Consider the following 18,667-nt stretch of genomic DNA (forward strand, 5'->3'; position numbering starts at 1 on the left):
GGAGATTTGGGGGCGTGGCAGAATTGCTTTAACCATCTCTTAATAAATCCTGTAGGCAAATGTGCCTAGTCCCAAATGGTTCCTTTGTTTTAGAATATGGGGTACTCAAGGCCCTTTTTCCTTAGCTCCGAGTCGGGCCACCAATGCGAGCAGCAGAAAAGGCCCACCCAGTACCCTCTGGCACTAGAGCATGGACTGTCTCTCCCCTTGCATGTGTGGTCCACGAGAGCAGGGTCCTGTGTGTCTGTCCCCATTGGATCCTCAATGCCTAGTCAGTGTCTAGGACATAGAGGGTGCGCCACAAATAGATGACAAGCAAATCCCTCTAGGACCTAAATGGCTGGAACGGCTGCCAATACAGCCAAGTGGGCCAGCTGGCTCCTTCCTACCCGTTCCTGCTGCGAGGCTCCTGCCCGCGGATGTGGAGTTTTGCTTCAGGTTTCCAGGAGCTTTTCTGGTTTCTGTCTTGCTCTCTACAGGGGTCACTGGCCTGGGCTGGGAGGCTGCCCGCCATGTGGGTGACCTCATGGAGTCAAAAGCCTTGAAGATGCTACCAGGCCAGGGTTGGGGTCCTCAGGGCTGAGCTAGAGGCCTGGCCAGTGGGAGGGGATAGGTGCTCTTCTCAGTTCACAGTGGGTCAAAGGCAATAGCTTAGAACGGCTGCAGCCAAAGAGAGGAGAGGCAGGAGAGGAAGTGCATTTCTTTGGTGAAGTATGTCTCTTGGGGCTGACTCACACCCGTCTATGACCACAGCCAGAAGCACATTCTGACCAGCGTGTCCTGCAGGGTTCCCAGGCCTTGGTGAACAGGGCACCAAGGACAGCTGCCTCAGCAGGGCCACCCCACTCTGCTGGACATCCCAGCTCCCCTCCAAGCCCCAGGCAGGCCCCTGTCCCCCTGGGTCCCTGTGGGTTTCTCCTCAGCAGCCTCAGATGAGGAAGTGAGGTTGAGGAGAGAATGGGGGAACTTCTCTTCCCCCAGTACATATAACAACGTATAAGGCCGGGCGCGGTGGGCTCACCTGTAATCCCAGCCTTTGGAGCGAGACGGGCGGATCACGAGGTCAGGAAGATCGAGACATCCTGGGCTAACACGGTGAAACCGTCTCTAAACTTTTTAAATACAAAAAAACTAGCCGGGCGAGGTGGCGGGCGCCTGTAAGTCCAGCTATCGGGGGCTGGAGGCAGGAGAATGGCGTAAACCCGCGGAGGCGAGCTTGCAGTGAGTGAGATCTGGCCACTGCACTCAGTCCGGGGCGACAGAGCGAGGACTCCCTCAAAAAACAAACAAACAAACAAACAAACAAAAAAAAAACATATAAGATCAAAGACACACACACACACACTAAATACACACACACACACAATACACACACACACATACATACACATACACACAATACACACACACATACACACACATACACACACACAGATACACACACACACCTCTTGCAGGTCAGAAGCAGAGAGGAGTTTGATAGTAAGTGGTTTGGATTAAAAAAAATAGGCCTGGCATGGTGGCTCATGCCTGTCATCCCAGCACTTTGGGAGGCTGAGGCGGGCGGATCACTTGAGGTCAGGAGTTCAAGACCAGCTTGGTCAACATGGTGAAACCCTGTCTTTACTAAAAATACAAAAAGTAGCTGGGCATGGTAGCACATGCCTGTAATCCCAGCTACTCAGAAGGCTGAGGCAGGAGAATCACTTGAACCTGGGAGGTGGAGGTTGCAGTGAGCTGAGATTGTGGCACTGCACTCCAGCCTGAGTGACAGAAGGAGACTCTGCCTCCAAAAAACAAAAAAAACAAACAAAAAAAAAATAAAAAGATTTATTTAAATCCAGGCAGCATCTGCTGGTCCCTGCGTCTGTCGGGCAGCCCGAGCAGGCTGTAGGGGCTGCCGTTCAGAGCCCTGAGACCCAGCCCAGGATGTCTCTCAGGAGGGCCGGAGGAGTTCGGGAGCCCTTGCAGCACTGGGCTGGGGCAGCCCTAAGACCTGGGAGAGAAGGAGGAGATTGTGCTCTTGATGCTGTTAAAAAACGGCTGGGACCACCCTCTCCTCAACTTTGGAACCAAAACTACATCTTGGGAGCTCCTCGTTAGGGGAGGGGCGACCCCAGGGTGCTGTAGGAGCAGGCTGGGCGACCTCGGGGGCAGCCTTGAAGTGGCCTCCACAGGAACAGTCTCCAGTGACCACCCAGGGCCACTGAGACTTGAGACTGGGCCTCAATAGATACGTGTCAAAGCCAGAAGAGCCACCCAGTCAGGCCCCTCAGGTCAGAGATGAAACGTGAAGGCAGAGGGAAGCCCAGTGCCACTCGGCGAGTTACAAACAAAGCCAGGCCTCTGAACCCCGCTTCAGTCTCGACTCTCCATCAGCCATTTCACCTTCTTGGGCCTAAGTGTCCTCAGCTGTCAAAAGGAGGAAGGAAGGAGCAAGCTAACATGTTGTCGTGAGCTGTGACATGCCCTCTCGTTGCCTGAGTGAGGCTTTTGAGATAAGGAAACTGAGGCTCGGAGAAGGTGCTGTGCTCTTCCTGTTACACCCCCATCCCTGGGTCTGTGTGGCTTCCGTTTCCGGCTGACGCTCACTGTCCCGGCAGACACACCCCTTTGATCAGCGTTTCCACACTAGAATACTTTATTCAAGAGAATCTGGCTTGGCAGTCAGATGGCCCTGCAGGGACAGCTTGTGGGGGTGCCAGGGCCCTTGGGAAACCTGCTCCCCTGCCACTGCCTTCAGCTGGGACACACAGGCTCCTCCCCTGGTGACTTCATCCCCACTGACTGAGCTGTTTCTAATCCAAGCAGCTCTTTGTCCAGCCCGGGGCCCACTCTGCATGTGTCCCTTAGAGGGGACAGGGTGGTGGTACCTTGGCTGGAAAGAACAATGTCCCAGCACAAGCAGATGGCAAAGTGTGAGGGGAGATCACGGGGCACAAGGAGTGGCAAAAGTCCCCAGGCAACCACTGTTCTCCAGAGCTGAACGTTCTGATCTTCGGAAGAAGAGAGGGAAGTGGCTGCATCCCCTTCGCCCACTGCTGGCCTTCCCACCAGCCAGGCCGTAGCAGCCCCAGCAGGCTCCTCATCCCTACTTTGGACAGGAGCTCCAAAAGCAAGGGCTGCTTGTCTGTGCAGAGCCTGAGGCCCAAGAATAGGCAGCAGGGCCTCCTTCTTTCCTTCTCCAGGCCCCTGGAAACCTCCAGGGCCTCTGGGGCCTAGCTTGCCCCTCGCGAGGCCACGTGTCTTGCTTCTTCCGAAGCAGAAGCTCCCAAGGGTCTGTGGCTGGCTTCTCTCTTTCTCTCACGTTGTTGAAGGCACTGAATTCCTGACGGTCCTATCCCTCCCTGCCCCTCGTCTTGGAGGGAGCGAGGCATTCAGCAGGGAAACAGTTGGCTAATAAATAGAGGGCAGGTACCAGCAGGAGTCACTGAGAGTGTGACGGTAATAAATACACGAGCCGGGGGTGCGGGGTCTCTCTCCTCCAAGGGGCTGGTTACCTCCGGGGAACAGCATCGCCGCACCTGCCAGAGACCAAGCACAGATGGGGCGGGTATCAGCATGCTGTGGAGGGCGCAGTCTCCTCCTATGGAGGAGGGGGCAGGGCCAGAGGAGGAGCTTGGGCAGGGAGCATGGGGAGGGCCCAGCACTCCTGAGTTCCTGCTTGCTCCAAGCTGAGGAGAAACTGGGAGCTACCCTTCACTAAGCACTTACCCAGGTGCCCAGCCCTGTGCCAAGCACTGTCTTCTTAACCCTCAACAACCTTCCATGAGGAAGGCACCCTGATTATTCTTGTGAAGATTAGGAAACTGAGGCCCAGAGAGGTGAAGAAGCTTGCCTGTGGTCACATGGCCAGTTGGTGACAGAGCCACATGTGAACCTAATCACACTCCATGCAATCATGCCTCTGATTACCCTAAGACAGCAGTCTCCAAACAGGGGAACGGGTACCACTAGACGCACGTGAGGACTGAGTACCGATGGATTTAAAGAAATCCATTTTCAGCCTCCAGGTCTACATTGCCTTAAAATTATTTTTGTGAGACAGTGGCTGAGATCTGCTTCTCTAGCCACAACACATCTTGTTCATTCTAAATCCTTATAAAGTGCTTTGCTGCCAGGTAAAAGTATTCTGGGGACATGAAAAAAAAGAACAATTTGAGATATTGGTGTAGGTCTTGAGAAAGAAAATATGGCTAATGACTGGGTAACCAAGGCTTTCGACACAACTGAAGAACAGCTTAACCAAATTGTCAGCCAGGATATCACGAGAAGTAATCTGTTCTTAGCAGAGCACCTTGAGATTTCTGGCAAATAACTTGGAAGGAGTTCAAGTAATTGAGTGACATCTAGTCTCATTTACTTATTTATGTGAACATGGTTTCTCAACCTTCTCATCAATAAAAAAATGATAAACGGGAATTAAATTAATGCAGAATTCTGTCTCAGTCTGGCAGGAAGTAACATTCATTAATGGATTCATTTAACTAATTGAAACGAGGTAGCCACATCCATCTCATTGAGATGCATTCCCAATCAAATTGATCGTATTTTTACGTTGAACATTTATTAAAACAGGACATATTTATGCTGTTTTGACCAAATGGTGCTACTAAGAATTATTTTGATAATTTATTTCAGGAGAAAATTTAATTTAGGTTTATGCTCACAGGAAATTTAAAATAATTCAAACTCATATATCATTTTTTTGTGGCAGATAAATATGACAAGGTAATCAATAAAAGCCTTCTGAAAATTAAAATTACTATTACACTAGGCTGAAATTCTGGGGAGTGAAATGGAAATACAAGTTCCAGGAAAAAAGAAACAATGTAAATATACAAAGGGTTATGAAAGGAGGTGTTCGTGTATTTTTTTTTTTTTGCTTGTTCATTTTCTTAAAAGTGGATGATGGTAAGTATAACATTAAAATGGCATATTTAATAGGATACACCTGGAGAGTGTTATATAATAGCTTTGTATTAAAATATTGATATTTATAATATGCCAGAGTATATCCTTTGTAATGACTTATACTTTTATTTTTTGAGACAGGTTCTTGCTCTGTCACCCAGGCTGAAGTGCAGTGGATCGATCCCAGCTCACTGCAGCCTTGACCTCCCAGGCTCAGGTAATCCTCCCACCTCAGCCTCCTGAGTAGTTGGGACTACAGGCACATGGCACCACGTCCATTTAGTTTTTGTTTTTTTTATAGAGACGAGGTTTCACCATGTTGCCCAGGCTGGTCTTGAACTCCTGGCCTCAAGCAATCTACTTGCCTCGGCCTCCCAAACTGCTGGAATTACAGGCATGAGCTACTGAGCCTGGCTTGACTTACAATTCCGATGAAAATGTTCAATGTCAACTTAAAAATGGGCAAGGGAGCACATGAGCTTTTGGAATTCTTTTTTTTGAGATGGAGTCTCGCTCTGTCACCCAGCCTGGAGTGCAGTGGCATGATCTCGGCTCACTGCAACCTCCGCCTCCTGGGTTCAAGTGATTCTCCTGCCTCAGCCTCCCAAGTAGCTGAGATTACAGACGTGCACCAACACGCCCAGCTAATTTTGTAGTTTTAGTAGAGATGGGGTTTCACCATGTTGGTCAGGCTGGTTTCAAACTCCTGACCTCAAGTGATCCACCTACCTTGGCCTCCCAAAGTGCTGGGATTACAGGCATGAGCCACCACGCCCGGCCACTTTTGAAATTCTTTCAGGAGATTCCCTAGTGAAATGTCTGAAGACTGCTGCCTTGGGAATTGGAGCCATGGGACACTTTCTACCTCAGGGTGCCGGCTGGTAACGCGGACCTGGATGGACTTCACTGCCAGCTTGTTCCCCAAATTGCTGCGTAGGCCCAGAAAAGAGAGGAGAGCATAAACCCTAGGGGGCACATTCCCCAGGATCCCTGTCTTCATGGAGTGGGGCTCATGGGGTCAGGACTTGGGTCAACTCCACTCCACAGCACGAAATAACTTCCTGGAGGCATGTGTGTGGGGGAGGCTTAGCCCCTAGAGGAGAGCCCCCGTGTGACTGATGGACTGTGCATGTGAAATATTTTATTTTTTCTATTTACTGTCACAGATTTGGGTTTTCCTTTCTCTTATCCTTCTCTCCCAGCCACACTCAGGCCTGGGGCTCCATTCTGCTGCCCACCAGGTATGAAGTGGGTTAGAAGAATCAAGGGGACCCGAAGGCCGCAATACTCCCGGGAGCCAGTAGCAAGGGGCACATGTTCCCCAGGGCTACTAGGAAGTCGCCCCAGATAACATCTCAGCTGATGACAGACTTCTCATCACTAGAAGGGAAACTCTAAAGTGCAGAAATCCTGTTTGTTTGCTCACAGATGTACCTGACACACAGGAAGTGCTCAGTAAATGTTTGTAGAGTGACTAAATGTTTGCTGGACCTCCTGCCCCTCATTCTACACAGAGAAAAGCTAGGCTCACAAAGGTGAAATGATCTGTCCAAGGTCAATGGAAACCTAGGGCTAAGCCGGGACAAAAACCAAGGTCCACTGATGCTTCCTGGGCCCTAGAGTCTTGAGGAGGTGAGGCTCCCTGTCCTGCCCCCAACACTGGCCTCAGTCCTGCCTCTCCCGCTCCCCAGCCTAACCCTGGAGGCAGGGCGGGGCTCCCCTCGGGCCCAGCCTCCTTGCCATCCCTGGGACCCCGCGCACTCACAGGTGGCAGTCTGTGGGCCTCTGCTTCTCTCTCCTCCTCTTCCCCCTGCCCTTGGGTCTCCTCCTGCAATAAGCCAAGCGTCAGGACAAGGTGGCTGGGGACCCCCATGCTAGGACAGAGGCTGGCAGGCCCGAGAATAGCCCCGAGCCCCAGCCAAACCACTTACCTTTCTGGCTTCATCTTCTCCCGCAGAGGCCTAGGGAAATAGACAGAGAGAGGAGCAGAGGACCGTTAGGAAAGCAGTAAGTGGGGCTCCCTGCCGCCCGGATAGGTCCCCTCTGACATCCCAAGTCCTGGTCCTGCAGCTGACACTGAGGCCACTAGGGGGTAGCATGGAGCTGGCAAGGGAGAGGTGGCCAGAACCTGGGGCTTCGCTCCCACTCCAGGCTCCGGTGACCTCACCACAAGAGGGACAAATCAACTTCCTGGGGACCCCTGCCACCCGCTTCTGTACTTCTCAGCCTCTTGGCATCAAATGTGGGGTCGTTTCTGTCTGTTCTCTGCTGCTTTTTCTTTCTCACTTTCTTTGTCTGCTTTTTTCCCTTCCTTCCAGGGTGCATTCTGGGAATTTCCTCAGGGACAGGACACGATGGCCAGGCAGTAGACTGGTTGCCTGTCAGGGCACAGCCCCCACTCCACCCGGAACAACATGGGGAGTGAGCGACGGGGTGGGAGGAAGGGAGGGGGCATCAGTCCTGAAGTCACCAGGCATGTCTGGGCTCTGCCTCCCAGGGCTATGGCTGTTGGCCCAGAAGCAAGAAGAAAGGTGTCCCTGTTGCCTGGCTCCTGGCAGGGGACAGGGCCTCAGTCTTTCCTGGGAACAGTGGGTGGAGACATGGGCCAGCATGGTAGCAGTCAGCTTTGGGGCCAGGACATGCTCCCCTCGGCTGGTTCCTCCCTTGGGAGCCACGGCAAGGTACCAGGGCCTCTTGGGACTGTCTGGTTGTACCTCTCCATATTGGGCAAGTGAGAGACACTCTTGGAACCTCAGTCTCTTCATCTGCCTGCCCCAAAAGAGTGGCTGTCAGGGTAAAGGGGATGTAGAAGGTGACTTTGGGTCACCAGCCAGCATTGCACCCAGGAGGGTTCATTACCGAGCTATTAAATGGATAAGCTCTGGCTTGGAGGGATGGGTGGAAACAAGATGAGGCAGGGCCTCCAACACTCCAACAAAAGGGGCAGCCGTAGCCCTGCCCAGGAGGCAAGGTTAAGCCTGGGGGCTATTAGAAAAGTGGTCACGGCCATGAGAGGTACCACGAAGGCTTAGGATTTAGGTCAGGGCTCAGAAGCCCTCCTCCTACACTCACTAGCTGTGATAAATCATGAAACTGTATTGAGCCTTGATTTTCTCATCTATAAAATGGGGATGACAATAGGATCTACCTCCTAGGGTTGTTATGAGAGCAGGGACCTTGCCCACCACTGCATCCCATCTAGGACAATGCCCAGCACGCAGTAGGTGCTCAATAAATGTATGTGACTAAATGAGAAACATTCAAGTGCCTCCTGCAGGGCTAGGCACAAAATGGGTACACAATAAGTGGTAGTCTTCCCTCCTCCTGCCCCTGGCTAGGGCTCTGGACTTCTAGTCTGGTGCCTTCATCCATGGCCCAGTGGTACCAGGAGCAACAGCTCAGCCCATTTCTCTCTTCCCTGAACTTCGTTGGCAGTGCCAGGCCTGTTGCTCCTGCTAACCAATGTTCCAAGTGCCCCTGACATAGGCAGCAAGACTGGTGCTGGTCAGAGGCTCTGCGGATTGGGAGGGACTGTAGCGGGGTGCTGTATCATCAAGGAAGCCACAGTGTCACCCTTCTTCTGCCCCCTTTCTCCTACTCGAGCTTGTCCTTCTTGCTGCTTCTCAGCCTGGTTTGCCCCCTCCTGTGGGCATGCAGCTTGGCCCAGAACTAAGTTCAGACTTACAATGTCTTTGCCTCCAGGCACCTCTTTCAGAGGCCCGTGGCAGCTGCCTCCCGTCCCAGAGAAGGGGAATGACACACACCAAACCCCAGCGAGGCTGGGAGGGACCCACGCGCTCTCTTCCCTTGCAGTATGTCAACAGCTGTACCCCAGCTGCCGGGACCAGCTCCCTCGGCAAAACTGGCTGGTAGAGGGACAAAATGAATGGCAGCCACTCCTGCCTGGTCCTGCCCTCTTGGTCTCCCTCAGCCTGGAAAAAAGTACAGCCCGCAGCGGGGATGGGCAGCCTTTGCCTCCGCCCTAGGACCCATCTTTGCTGAGGGTGCCAAGAGCACGGGGGCCTTTCCCTGCTACCCGCCCCACCCCGGAGACCTACCGGCACTCGCAACGCACGTGCTGAGAGAATGTCAGGTCCACGTAGGAGGGCCGGTCCCCAGAGCGGATCTTTAGGAGCTGAAGGAAGAAAGAGTTGATGCCTGGATTGGGGAGTGGCCCATGAGTTTCCCGTACTCTTCTCTCTCTTCTTGTAAGGAGAACCCGACTCTGTTTCCTGTAGCCTGTGGACTATAGGCCCTCACTCCACTCTCAGCGTGAGGCAAATAGCTCTCTCAGCTGCGTGGGGACCTGAGGGAGGCCCCTGTCCCTCCCTACCCAGGGGGCACTAGCACAGCAATAGCGCAGGAAGGGGGCCCATGTTCTGGAGTCAGAGAGACCCGTGTTCAGATCTTGACTCTTTTACCTGCTGAACAAGAGAAATAACATCTCTGAACCTCGAGTTCCCCATCTGTGAAATGGGAATGACACCAGCCTTGAGGGACTGAATGATGTACCACTTGTGGCACGCCTAGGACAGGCTCAACATTACTCAGTAAGTGCTCAATAAACCACTGTGTGTGTGACATGTAAGCTGCACTTGCTTGAAAAGGCACTAAATGCTCCTGGTGTCAACAGGGACTTTAATACAAGCAGATTTCTTTCCAGCTTTAACTAGACACCCTGAGTCTTGGGATAGGGCTCAGCATAAGGCTGAGAAAACTGGTGGGGGTGGAGGTGAGTGGGCTCAGAGCCATCGGGGGGCTTAGGAAGGAGGGGCCCTGGGCTAGAGTAGTAGAAGCACCGGCCTGGGAATCAGGCTCCAGTCCTGGGACCTGGGCCTAGCTTCTTCCCTCTCCAGGACCCTTCTAGTGGGTAGACTCGGTGGCCCCCTGGGCTGGGTGTGGACCTACCTGCATGGTGACATTGACCGTCTCCACCGGCACACAGTGCAGGTTCTCATCGCCACAGCAGCCGGTGCAGCGCAGCAGGGAGACACAGGATGGGCTGAACATGTGCTCCACCTCGCTGGGATACTCCGACACGATGTCCACCAGCCTCTCCAGTGCCCGGCAGTAGCTGCGGCCCCACACTTCCTGGAAGGGCACCACTGCGAGGAGGCAAGGGGGCTGGGTCAGGCCAGCAGAGACCTGCCCCTTGAAGCCCTAAACCTGGCTCCCAAGGCCCTGCTGGCCTTCCAGGTTCAGCCCCCAGCCCCGTCCGAGCTCCCTCAACTCTGAATTCCTAATGTGATCCCTCCGAAATGCCTGTGGGCCCCTTAGCTCATCTGCTGGATGGAAACCCCTGTGGAACAGAATCTCTCAGGACCCCAAGCTTTGCTCTGTCCTCAACTCAGGCACCCACATCTGCCTTGGCTCCCTGGAGCTTTGAGGATTGTAGCCCCGGCAGCTGCCCAGGCCCTCTGGATCTTTCTCAAGCCCGACCGGTGCTTCCTCCACCTCGGAGAACTTGCAGAAAACAGTCATTTCTGGAGTCACGCAGGGAGGGTTGGCCTTCCCTTATTCCTCTGCTCAAACACCTTCCACGGCTCCCTCATTTCCTGCTCCACTCTGTGCCAGCTCCTCTGCCTGGCAACCAAGACCACATCCAGCAACGTAGCCCGACCGTCCTCTCCATTGAGTCCAACCAGCACTCACACTGAGTCACGGCAGCACCACATTCACTCCCAGCTCTGGGCTTGTGCACTCTGCAGCCCCTACAGCTGCTCTTCTTCCCCCTCCTCTCATTTCTATCCAAATAAATAAAGCCCACTCGCCATTTTCCAAGGCCTGCCTCCCCACCTCCTCTTTGAAGCCTTCCCCAGCACTTCCAGTGTGCACCAATGAGCCTCCCTTGAGCACGGCCTGGCCCCAAGGGGTTGTCTTATCTCTGTCACCGGTGGCTCTTATCTCCTTTACAACCAACCCGAGGCTCTATGAGGGCAGAGACGGATGTACCGTAAACACAGGCTAAGTCATTCCTGGTTGATTAGATGACAGTTCACCGAGGATCGTCCGGGACATCCCTGACCCCCATGATGTCCTGGTGATTGTGATGGGATCTTTTGAGGGCTGATCTGGAATCCCTCAAAAGATGCCGCTCTTTTGGGGGAAGGCCTGGGACCAGGCCCCAAATACAGGCGCACAGAGAGTGGCCAGAGTCAGACACCTGGCTTCCAGTCCCAGCTCCACACTGGCTGTGTGACCTTGGGGAGATCACTTAACCTTTCTGGGTAGATCAGTTTCCTCGGGTGGGAAAAAAGAAGGTTGGGAATAAATGGTTGCTAAGGTCTTTCCCTCTCTGACCAACCGCCTGTGAATCAGTGCCTGCAACCCCGCCCAGCCCGGAGACCATGGACAGAGAAACGCCCCCGGGTCTGGGTCATCCAGCTCTGCATCTGATGGTCATCATCAGCTAGTTGGAAAGAATCAGGAGCTGGCTCACTGGGGCCCTGCAGCCTCTGCCATGGAACAATGGCCTCTCCCAGCAACCCCTCATTTCTTCCAGGCCTCTGCCTAGGAGGCAGAAGGGGCCAAAGTCCATTCCACTGAGCCTATGAGGACATGCGCCTCCTGGTAATCTCAGAAGAAAAATAAACTTCAGTCTTAGGAGAGGCCCTCAGGAAAGGCTGCAAACTGGTGGAAAATACCCAGAGGCGGTGTGTCCATGTGGAGCTGGCTAGGCAGTCATAGAGGCAATAAACAGTGTTATCTGCTTGTTTGCTGCTCCGTTCTACTGTGCTCTGCTTAGAGGGCACTAGGGCTGGGCTAGGGGCTGGCGGTGGGGGGAATCCATAGGCCTCCCCTGACTCTACCACTCCATGCCACTGGGTACTGCCCCGGAACCCAGTGGGAAAGAAGGCCTCTCTCCCCAAAGGTGCCCACAGTGCAGGGAAGCCCGCCTTTGCAGTCCAGGGTCAGAGAGCACCTCCCTATCACCAGGTCCTTGAGCTGGGTGTTTAGTTTAAAATCTTCATGAGCACTACGTGACTCTGAACGTTTAATCTCCACCTTGGAAAACATAAATAACAGCAGAGGAACAACGAACTGCCAAAACAACACAGAAGATTCAGGTTCCTGCCTTGGAACCAGTCATCAGCGAGGGGACAGCAGCAGAGAAGGGGCACCCCAGCCCCCTCCCATCCTGCAAACAGATGTCCACCCAGCTGGGCTGCGGGGCCATGGCCACCTTTGGCAGAACTGGCTGGGCCTGGGCGGCGGCAGAAGGGATTTCCTTTCCTCACCCCACATCCCACCATGCAGACTGCGGGTCCCTGAAACCCTGGAATCTGCCAATTTCCCGGCCCCGTGGCTGAACCATGTTGCCGGAGGGCTGAGAAGGAGGTGGGCTGGAGCCTGATTTACCTGGCAGCCACCAGGAAAGAGGGCAATTCATCCCTGAAGGCCCCGGTATGGGTGTGTGGGAGAAACAAAAGGGGATGGGTGAGGGGCCAGGCTGAGGGAGTGTGCAGCGACCGCTCCTAGATGTGGGCCATGTCCCTCAGGAAAGAGCTCTGCTCAGCTGCCCCTGAGAGCACTTCCGCTGGCCCCAGACCTGCTCTGGGAGGGGGGTGGGGTGAGAGCAACGGGAAGCTGTGGCCCCCTCAGGCACTGCCAGGGCTGGGTGGTCCCCAGGGCTGCTCCTGAGGCCATGAGTGGGCCCTCAGCTCTCTTGCCAGCCCTGGGAGTGAGCCTCCCACCTGCCTGCCACCACCTGGGATGGGGGAGACTCAAGAAGAGAAATGCTTAATCCTGAGAGCAAGTTTCTGTGGAGGGCACTGGGGATGAGCCACAGGGCTGGGCAGAGCCACTGGCCACCAGCCCAAGCCCACAGGTGTCCTCTTCATGGTCACTGGCAGGGCACACAGACAGCCTGCCACAAGGGACACCCTGCTCATGCCTGCTCAGCCACGGAGCTATTGGGAGGCTTGGGGCGACCCCCAGGGCCTCTCTGGGCCTCAGGTCCTGCATTTGTAAAAATGGAGTACAGCGCCTTCCTACTTCACAGCCTGTGGTCAAAACAGAATGACAGAAAATGCCTAACACTGTTCCTGTGAACAGTAACAGTAAAAAATCAACGCCCATGGCTGGCCATGCTGTTTCTGGCTCTGGTGTTAATAGGTGGGATGACATTTTCAGATTTGGAGAGCTGGAGTGCAAAGCTCATTGTACTTCTCCTGGTCAGATTGCAGACTCCCTGATTGATAAGTGTGACAGGAGAGCTGACCTAACGAATCTACACTTCCAGGCCTCCTCACCTCGAATCCTGGGTGATATGTACACCCATTTCTCCTCCCTGGAGTTAGAGAACAGGTCCCTTTTTCAATCTCGGAAAAAGAAGAAACCATAGACATCACATAGTCTAAGGCTCCCATTTTACAGATGAGGAAACTGAGGCTAAGGCATCTTTGGTAGCTGTGGCCTGACCTACACTAAAAGCAACAAAAAGGGGACAGTGTGGAGGTAGGGGATGGGTCCTTCCCCAAATCCCAAGGAGCATAATGTCATGCTGGTTCCAGAGGCGCAGCAAGGGAGGCATCCATGAAGTCAAGGGCAGCTGCCTCCTCTACCTGCTCAGAAGTCTAGGGGCCTGAGCCTCAGGTGTCAGAGCACGGCCAGGCCCAGGAGAGGCGGGCTGCCAGGCAGGCAGGCCAGCAGAGGGTGTTCCCAGCACGCAGATGGCTATCACGCGTGTGCGTGTGCATGTCCCTACATGCCCCCTCTCCCATGGCGCAGGGGAAGCCTCAGCGGTGGTGTGTGGCCGCTCTGCACGTCTTGGAGAGGCAGGGAGGGAGGAGCGAGGTAGGGGTCCTGGCATGGGCCTCCTGCCTTCTGCACGTATGTCTCCTTGGCAAACGTCTCGTTGCCCTTTAAAGATTCCCTCTTGAGGCAACTGGGGTGGGGAGTGGAGGGGCCAGGGAGGGCACGATTCATGTTCTGTCTGTTTATAATCAATGGAAAGGCATGGTCAGATCCGGGCAGTTCCACCACGGCTGGGCTGCTGGGGAGGGCCCCTCACCCATTCCTGATCCTCTTGACTGCCCACTGCATCCAGCTCCCAGACCCCCATTCTGGCCCCTGGCACTCACTCCCCACTCTGTCTTCCAAGACCCCATCCATATGCTTAAATCATGCTGGGGAAGGGCTCTGAGCCAGCTCGATGAACCCTGGCTATACTGGCCCCAGTCCCACTCTCCGTGTGCTGGTGACCCCAGCCCACACCTCTCTAGTCTCTGGGTCACCATGAGGGGATCTCTTAGGCCCTGCCAAAGTCATCAGCCAGGATACCTAGCTCGTAGGCTCTCCCCAACTTTTATCAACCTGCACCCACGCTTTATGCCACGCCTGGGCTTGGGAGAAAGGAAGAGAGGGGCTTGGGGATCATGCAAACCCCCAGCCTGGCCAGCTTACCTTCCACCTCTGACGAGCCATTCCCAGCAGACAAGGCCCACTGCTGTGGACAGAAAGGTACAGAGATGAGCCAGGGACACCTTGGGGCTCTGCACTCTTGGGCCAAGTGTGATGGCAGGAAGGTAGGGGCCCCTCTGGATTCCTTCCCACTTGCTGCACAGGCTCTGCCCTGTCTCAGAGCAGCCTGAGCACAACTAAAAACTCACTGGACCCTAGATAGGTTAGGTCCCACCCCTCTCTGGCCTCAGTTTTCCTCATTTGGAAAAGGATGGGAGGCTAGAAGCTTTTGGAGACCCTTGGCCTGCTGCGTCCCAAAGATCTTCCAATCCTGTGGGTCTCCCTTCTACCCAGCCCCCCAGTTCAACCCTGCTGGGCCCTGTACAGCCCGCCTTGGCTGGGTGCCAAAGCCCAGGGGGAGGTGATCAGCTGGTGGGAGCTGAGGGGCTGGAGCGGGTGGCGCCATGAGCTGGTGCAGCCGGTAACGTTACACCTCTGGCCAGCCCTGCAGCAGGCAGGCGGGTGGCTGGGCTGCTCGGGCTCCTCAGGGACTGCCCAGCCCACTCCTACTCTTGGGCTGGGGCTAGGGACTCCCAGGGCAGCGGGACAACGCAGTGGGAAGGGAGCTCATTGGCTTTGTCAGGATTTCACTGCCCAAGCTGGCTCCCAGCCAGACTCACCCGGCTCCTGGGAAAAGGGCCCTGCTCACTTCCCCAGGCCCTGCACTCAGGACCTCCGGCCACCCACCCAGGAGAAAAGGCACAGCGAGACCCCTTGTCTCATCCCCAGCCCACCCAGGAGCCCACGGCTCAGTCCTGAGCCCTGGTGGGGGCAGGGCCCAGCCTTCCCACCATCAGCCTCTTCAGCTGGCTCCTCCGCCACCCCCACCAGGCCAGGTCAGAGGTCCTGGGGACGCCTGGTTGGCCATGGGGCCTCGACCCTGACCACAAGGCCAGGGACCCGCCTGGGATTAGTGGACAGATGCTTTTAGCAAAGCCACCAGGGCTCTAGGGGCCAGACAGGAAACCTCCCTCTCTCCCTCCCTGTGGCTTCCCTGCCCCCACTAAGATAGCCCCCAGGACCTGGGGGACAGCCAGCCTGAGGTTTCTTCCCAAACGAAATAAGTCCAGCCTGGCCTTAGGAAGTGTGTGGACATCCTTGGATTTGCTGCTCCCTGGAGTGGGTCTGTGATTTCAGAGTCCCCTGCTTCCAGTGCTGGGATAGGGAGGTCAGGGGAGCCGGGCTAGGTGGGGGTAGCTCTTACCTGGGGGGGCACAGCAGGCAGCGCCAGCCCAGCTAGGAGCTGCAGGAAGCAAGGGAACAGCCTCATGGCCGGCATCTTCTCAGACGTCCCGAGCCAGGGGGCTCCGAGGGAAAACCACCATGCTCATCCCCCGGGGAGCCCCTGGCACAGGAGCAGAAGAGCTGAGTGGGCGGCTGGACGCCCCCCTCACTGCTGCCCCGAGACCCCGGCCGGTGGTTGGAGCATCTTCTGGAAGCCGTGGGGAGTCAGGAGTCCGCAGGTAAGGCTATGGCTGGGGAGCCCGACCGGGAGCGGTCCGGCGGGGCGGGGCGCCGAGGGGCAGGCGGGTCCCAGGGAGGGTCCGTCGGGCGCCCAGTGCCACCCCAGGTCCTCCCGCAGCTGGGCGGCCGTCCGAAGATGCAGTTTCTTCCGCAGACAGCAGCTCCCTTCTGGGACTGCAGCCGGCCCGCGCCTGGGTTTCAGGGGCTGAGCTGGGGCGGGGCTCCGGGCCTGCCCCGCCCACAGCAGAAGAGGTTCCGGAGCCGAGTTCCCGCAGCGCCCGGCTAGCCCGCAGCGCCCGGCCAGCCCGCAGCGCTGGAGCCCGCAGTGCTTGCGAGGGGCGTTCGGCAGATCCACACGCCTCGCCGAACCCAGCCCGCAGATCCCCGGGCCACGCCGCGCCCGCCCACAGAGCCCACAGCCCCGCTTCGGCTCTCGGGGCCGTCACCTGGGATGGGAGCATCCAGGTGTGGAGCCCAGCGCCAGCCGTCAAGGCTCATGTCCTAGCGGCCTCTGCAGGAAGGGCCGTCCCGGATCCCTGGGAAGGCAGCCATGCCCACACACCTCGGGGGCCAAGGGATTCCTAGCCCCGTTTTATAGATGAAGAAACCGAGGCTCCGAGAGCACCCCTGCCTGCGTATGTCGAATGGACATAGGCATTCTTGGAAAGTGTGTGTGTGTGTGTGTGTTGTGTGTGTGCGTACCTCTGTGTGTCCGAGGAACTGGCAGAGACAAAACCCAAGCCCTACGTGACTCCAGAACCGTCTCTCACCCGACCCACCATCCTCCTAGCCAGGCATGGACACAGTGGGCGGCCCACAGGAAACCCCTCAGGGCACCTGACTGGAGGATCAGGCCTACTGCCTCCTTGGGAAACAGTCTTCTCAGACCCTCCCTGTGGCTTACCCAGGCATCTCCTCCTGGTCCCCGGTCGAGGAGGAACTGTTCGCTGTGCGGGGGTCCGCGTGCATCTGCACATGTGCACGGGCATTTGCGGGTCTGTGAATATCCACGTGTGCTGTGTGTCCGAGCCTCTGTGTGGTCTGAGTGCGTGTGACTACTGTACATCCAAATACGACTCTGTATTTGTCTGTGGGGGTCAGGTCTCTGTATCTCTGTATTCTTGTGTGATTTGTACGTATCCGCTGTGTGTCTGGGTGTGTTTGGAAGTGTCTGAATGTGTATCTTTCAATGGGACTGTGAGTCTGCATGCCTGCCTGTGTATATCTGTCTCTGTGGGTGAAGACCGTGTCTCTCTCTGTGCGTTTGTGTGTGCCCTCCCTTGGTTCTGGATCTTTCTTTACCACCACCCCTCTTACTGCCTTCTGTGTCCAGCTCCCAAGCTGCAGGAACCTGGCAGGATTGGGAGTCACGAGTTGGGCTGGGCCTGGGGCTGGTGGGTGGCTGTGGGGGAGGAGGGAGGCCTGGGAAGTGGCCCCTACAGCTCACATTCCAGCCAGGAGCAGGGAGGCCAGGGCAGCCCCACCTCTCACCCCAGTGACCTCTGTGTCCGCTGCCTGCCTGCCTGCCCACCCACGAGGGGCTGCCAGAGATGCAGCCTGCCTGCCTGGCCGGCCCTAAGCCTGGAGGTTCAGGAGGTGGAGGCCAGTCACCAGCCGGCTAAGCGGGGTCTGCAAGGAATATTCTGACGAGCTTCAAACAAGCTGGGGTTCTTGGGGTAGACAAACTCCTTCCTGGGCCCAGGGTCATTGTGGAGGGTCACTGTGCATGTGTATGCAGGTGAGTAGGTGTGTGTTTGTGCATCTCTGTATTGTATATGTTGCCCATAACATCTTTGTGTACATATGCATGTGTTTGTGTGTGTCTTTAGTTTGGGTATGGATTTGTGTATGTGGGCACAAGTGTGTATTGTGCACAACTGTGTGTGCATGTGCTTAAGTATCTTCATTGTATATGCTTATCTATAACTGAGTGTTTCTAGCATGTATGCATGGGATGTGTCTTTTGTGTATGAGTTTGTATTTTTTTTTTCTGAGGCAGAGTCTTGCTCTGTTGCCTAGGCTGGTGGACAATGGTGCAATCTTGGCTCACTGCAACATCTGCCTCATGGGTTCAAGCGATTCTTATGCCTCAGCCTCCCAAGTAGCTGGGATTCCAGGTGTACACCACCATGCCTGGCTAATTTCTGTATTTTTAGTAGAGACGGATTTTTGTCATGTTGGCCAGACATACCCAGCCTGTATTCATTAATTTGCTTTTTCATTTGGCAAGTGTTGCCTGAGCCCTGCTGTGCTCCAGGCACTGTTCTAGGTGCTAGGGATATGATACGGAAGGTCTCTCTAAGTCTACGTTAATGGAGTGGGGGGATGCCAATGGCTGGGGATGCCGAAGTTCTCTTTCCTGAGTGAACTCCACACTTTGGGGGAAGTCTGTGGTTCCCACAAGTGCACCTCAGTCCTTCATCACTAAACTGGGAACCATACCCTTCTAAACCCAGCTTCCTGGGTTGTGAGATGAATTAGCCTAGGGTAGGCTCAGTGGGAGAGACCAAGGAGACTCTAACATTTCCATGGATTGAATCAAAGTTTGTTCTTGCTCACATCCAGTCCAGAGCAGCTATGCTAGTAGTTCTGCTCCCCCCCCCTTTTTTTTTTAAATTTTTTAAATTTATATTTAAATTTTTAGAGACAAGGTCTTGCTCTCTCTCCCAGGCTGCAGTGCATTGGTGTGATCACAGCTCAATGCAGCCTCCAACTCCTGGGCTCAAGGGATCCTCCCGCCTCAGCCTCCAGAATAACTGGGACTACAGGTGTGTGTTACAATGCCCAGTTAATTTAAAAACCTTTTTTTTTTTTTTTTTTTTTTTTT

General features: G+C 55.2%; 1 protein-coding gene across 2 annotated transcripts; it reads right to left on the reverse strand.

Annotated features, from left to right (window-relative positions):
- Positions 1 to 2,623: 2,623 nt before the first annotated feature.
- PGF (placental growth factor) lies at positions 2,624 to 16,177 on the reverse strand. 2 transcript variants are annotated; one of them, XM_017880517.1, is made up of 7 exons: positions 15,581 to 16,177; positions 14,320 to 14,362; positions 9,823 to 10,019; positions 8,973 to 9,049; positions 6,846 to 6,875; positions 6,680 to 6,742; positions 2,624 to 3,524 (listed from the first exon to the last, which is right to left on the reverse strand). In XM_017880517.1, exons 1-7 carry the CDS (start codon positions 15,653 to 15,655, stop codon positions 3,497 to 3,499), a joined length of 513 nt encoding a protein of 170 aa, XP_017736006.1. In that variant the 5' UTR covers positions 15,656 to 16,177; the 3' UTR covers positions 2,624 to 3,496. The 2 variants fall into 2 exon arrangements, with proteins under 2 accessions (XP_017736006.1, XP_017736007.1); XM_017880518.1 differs by lacking the exon at positions 6,680 to 6,742.
- Between the last annotated feature and the right edge of the window lie 2,490 nt (positions 16,178 to 18,667).

This window comes from Rhinopithecus bieti, unplaced genomic scaffold (genome assembly GCF_001698545.2).
Source record: "Rhinopithecus bieti isolate Rb0 unplaced genomic scaffold, ASM169854v2 scaffold_11380, whole genome shotgun sequence".
NCBI classification, from domain to species: Eukaryota; Metazoa; Chordata; class Mammalia; order Primates; family Cercopithecidae; genus Rhinopithecus; species Rhinopithecus bieti.

Coding starts and splice junctions, on each gene's coding strand:
- PGF (XM_017880517.1), bottom strand. CDS start 15,655: ATGCCGGCCATGAGGCTGTTCCCTTGCTTCCTGCAGCTCCTAGCTGGG. Junction 9,050..9,822: donor CGGTCAATGTCACCATGCAG/GTAGGTCCACAC, acceptor TTCTTCCTTCAG/CTCCTAAAGATCCGCTCTGG. Junction 6,876..8,972: donor CACGTGCGTTGCGAGTGCCG/GTAGGTCTCCGG, acceptor CTATTTCCCTAG/GCCTCTGCGGGAGAAGATGA.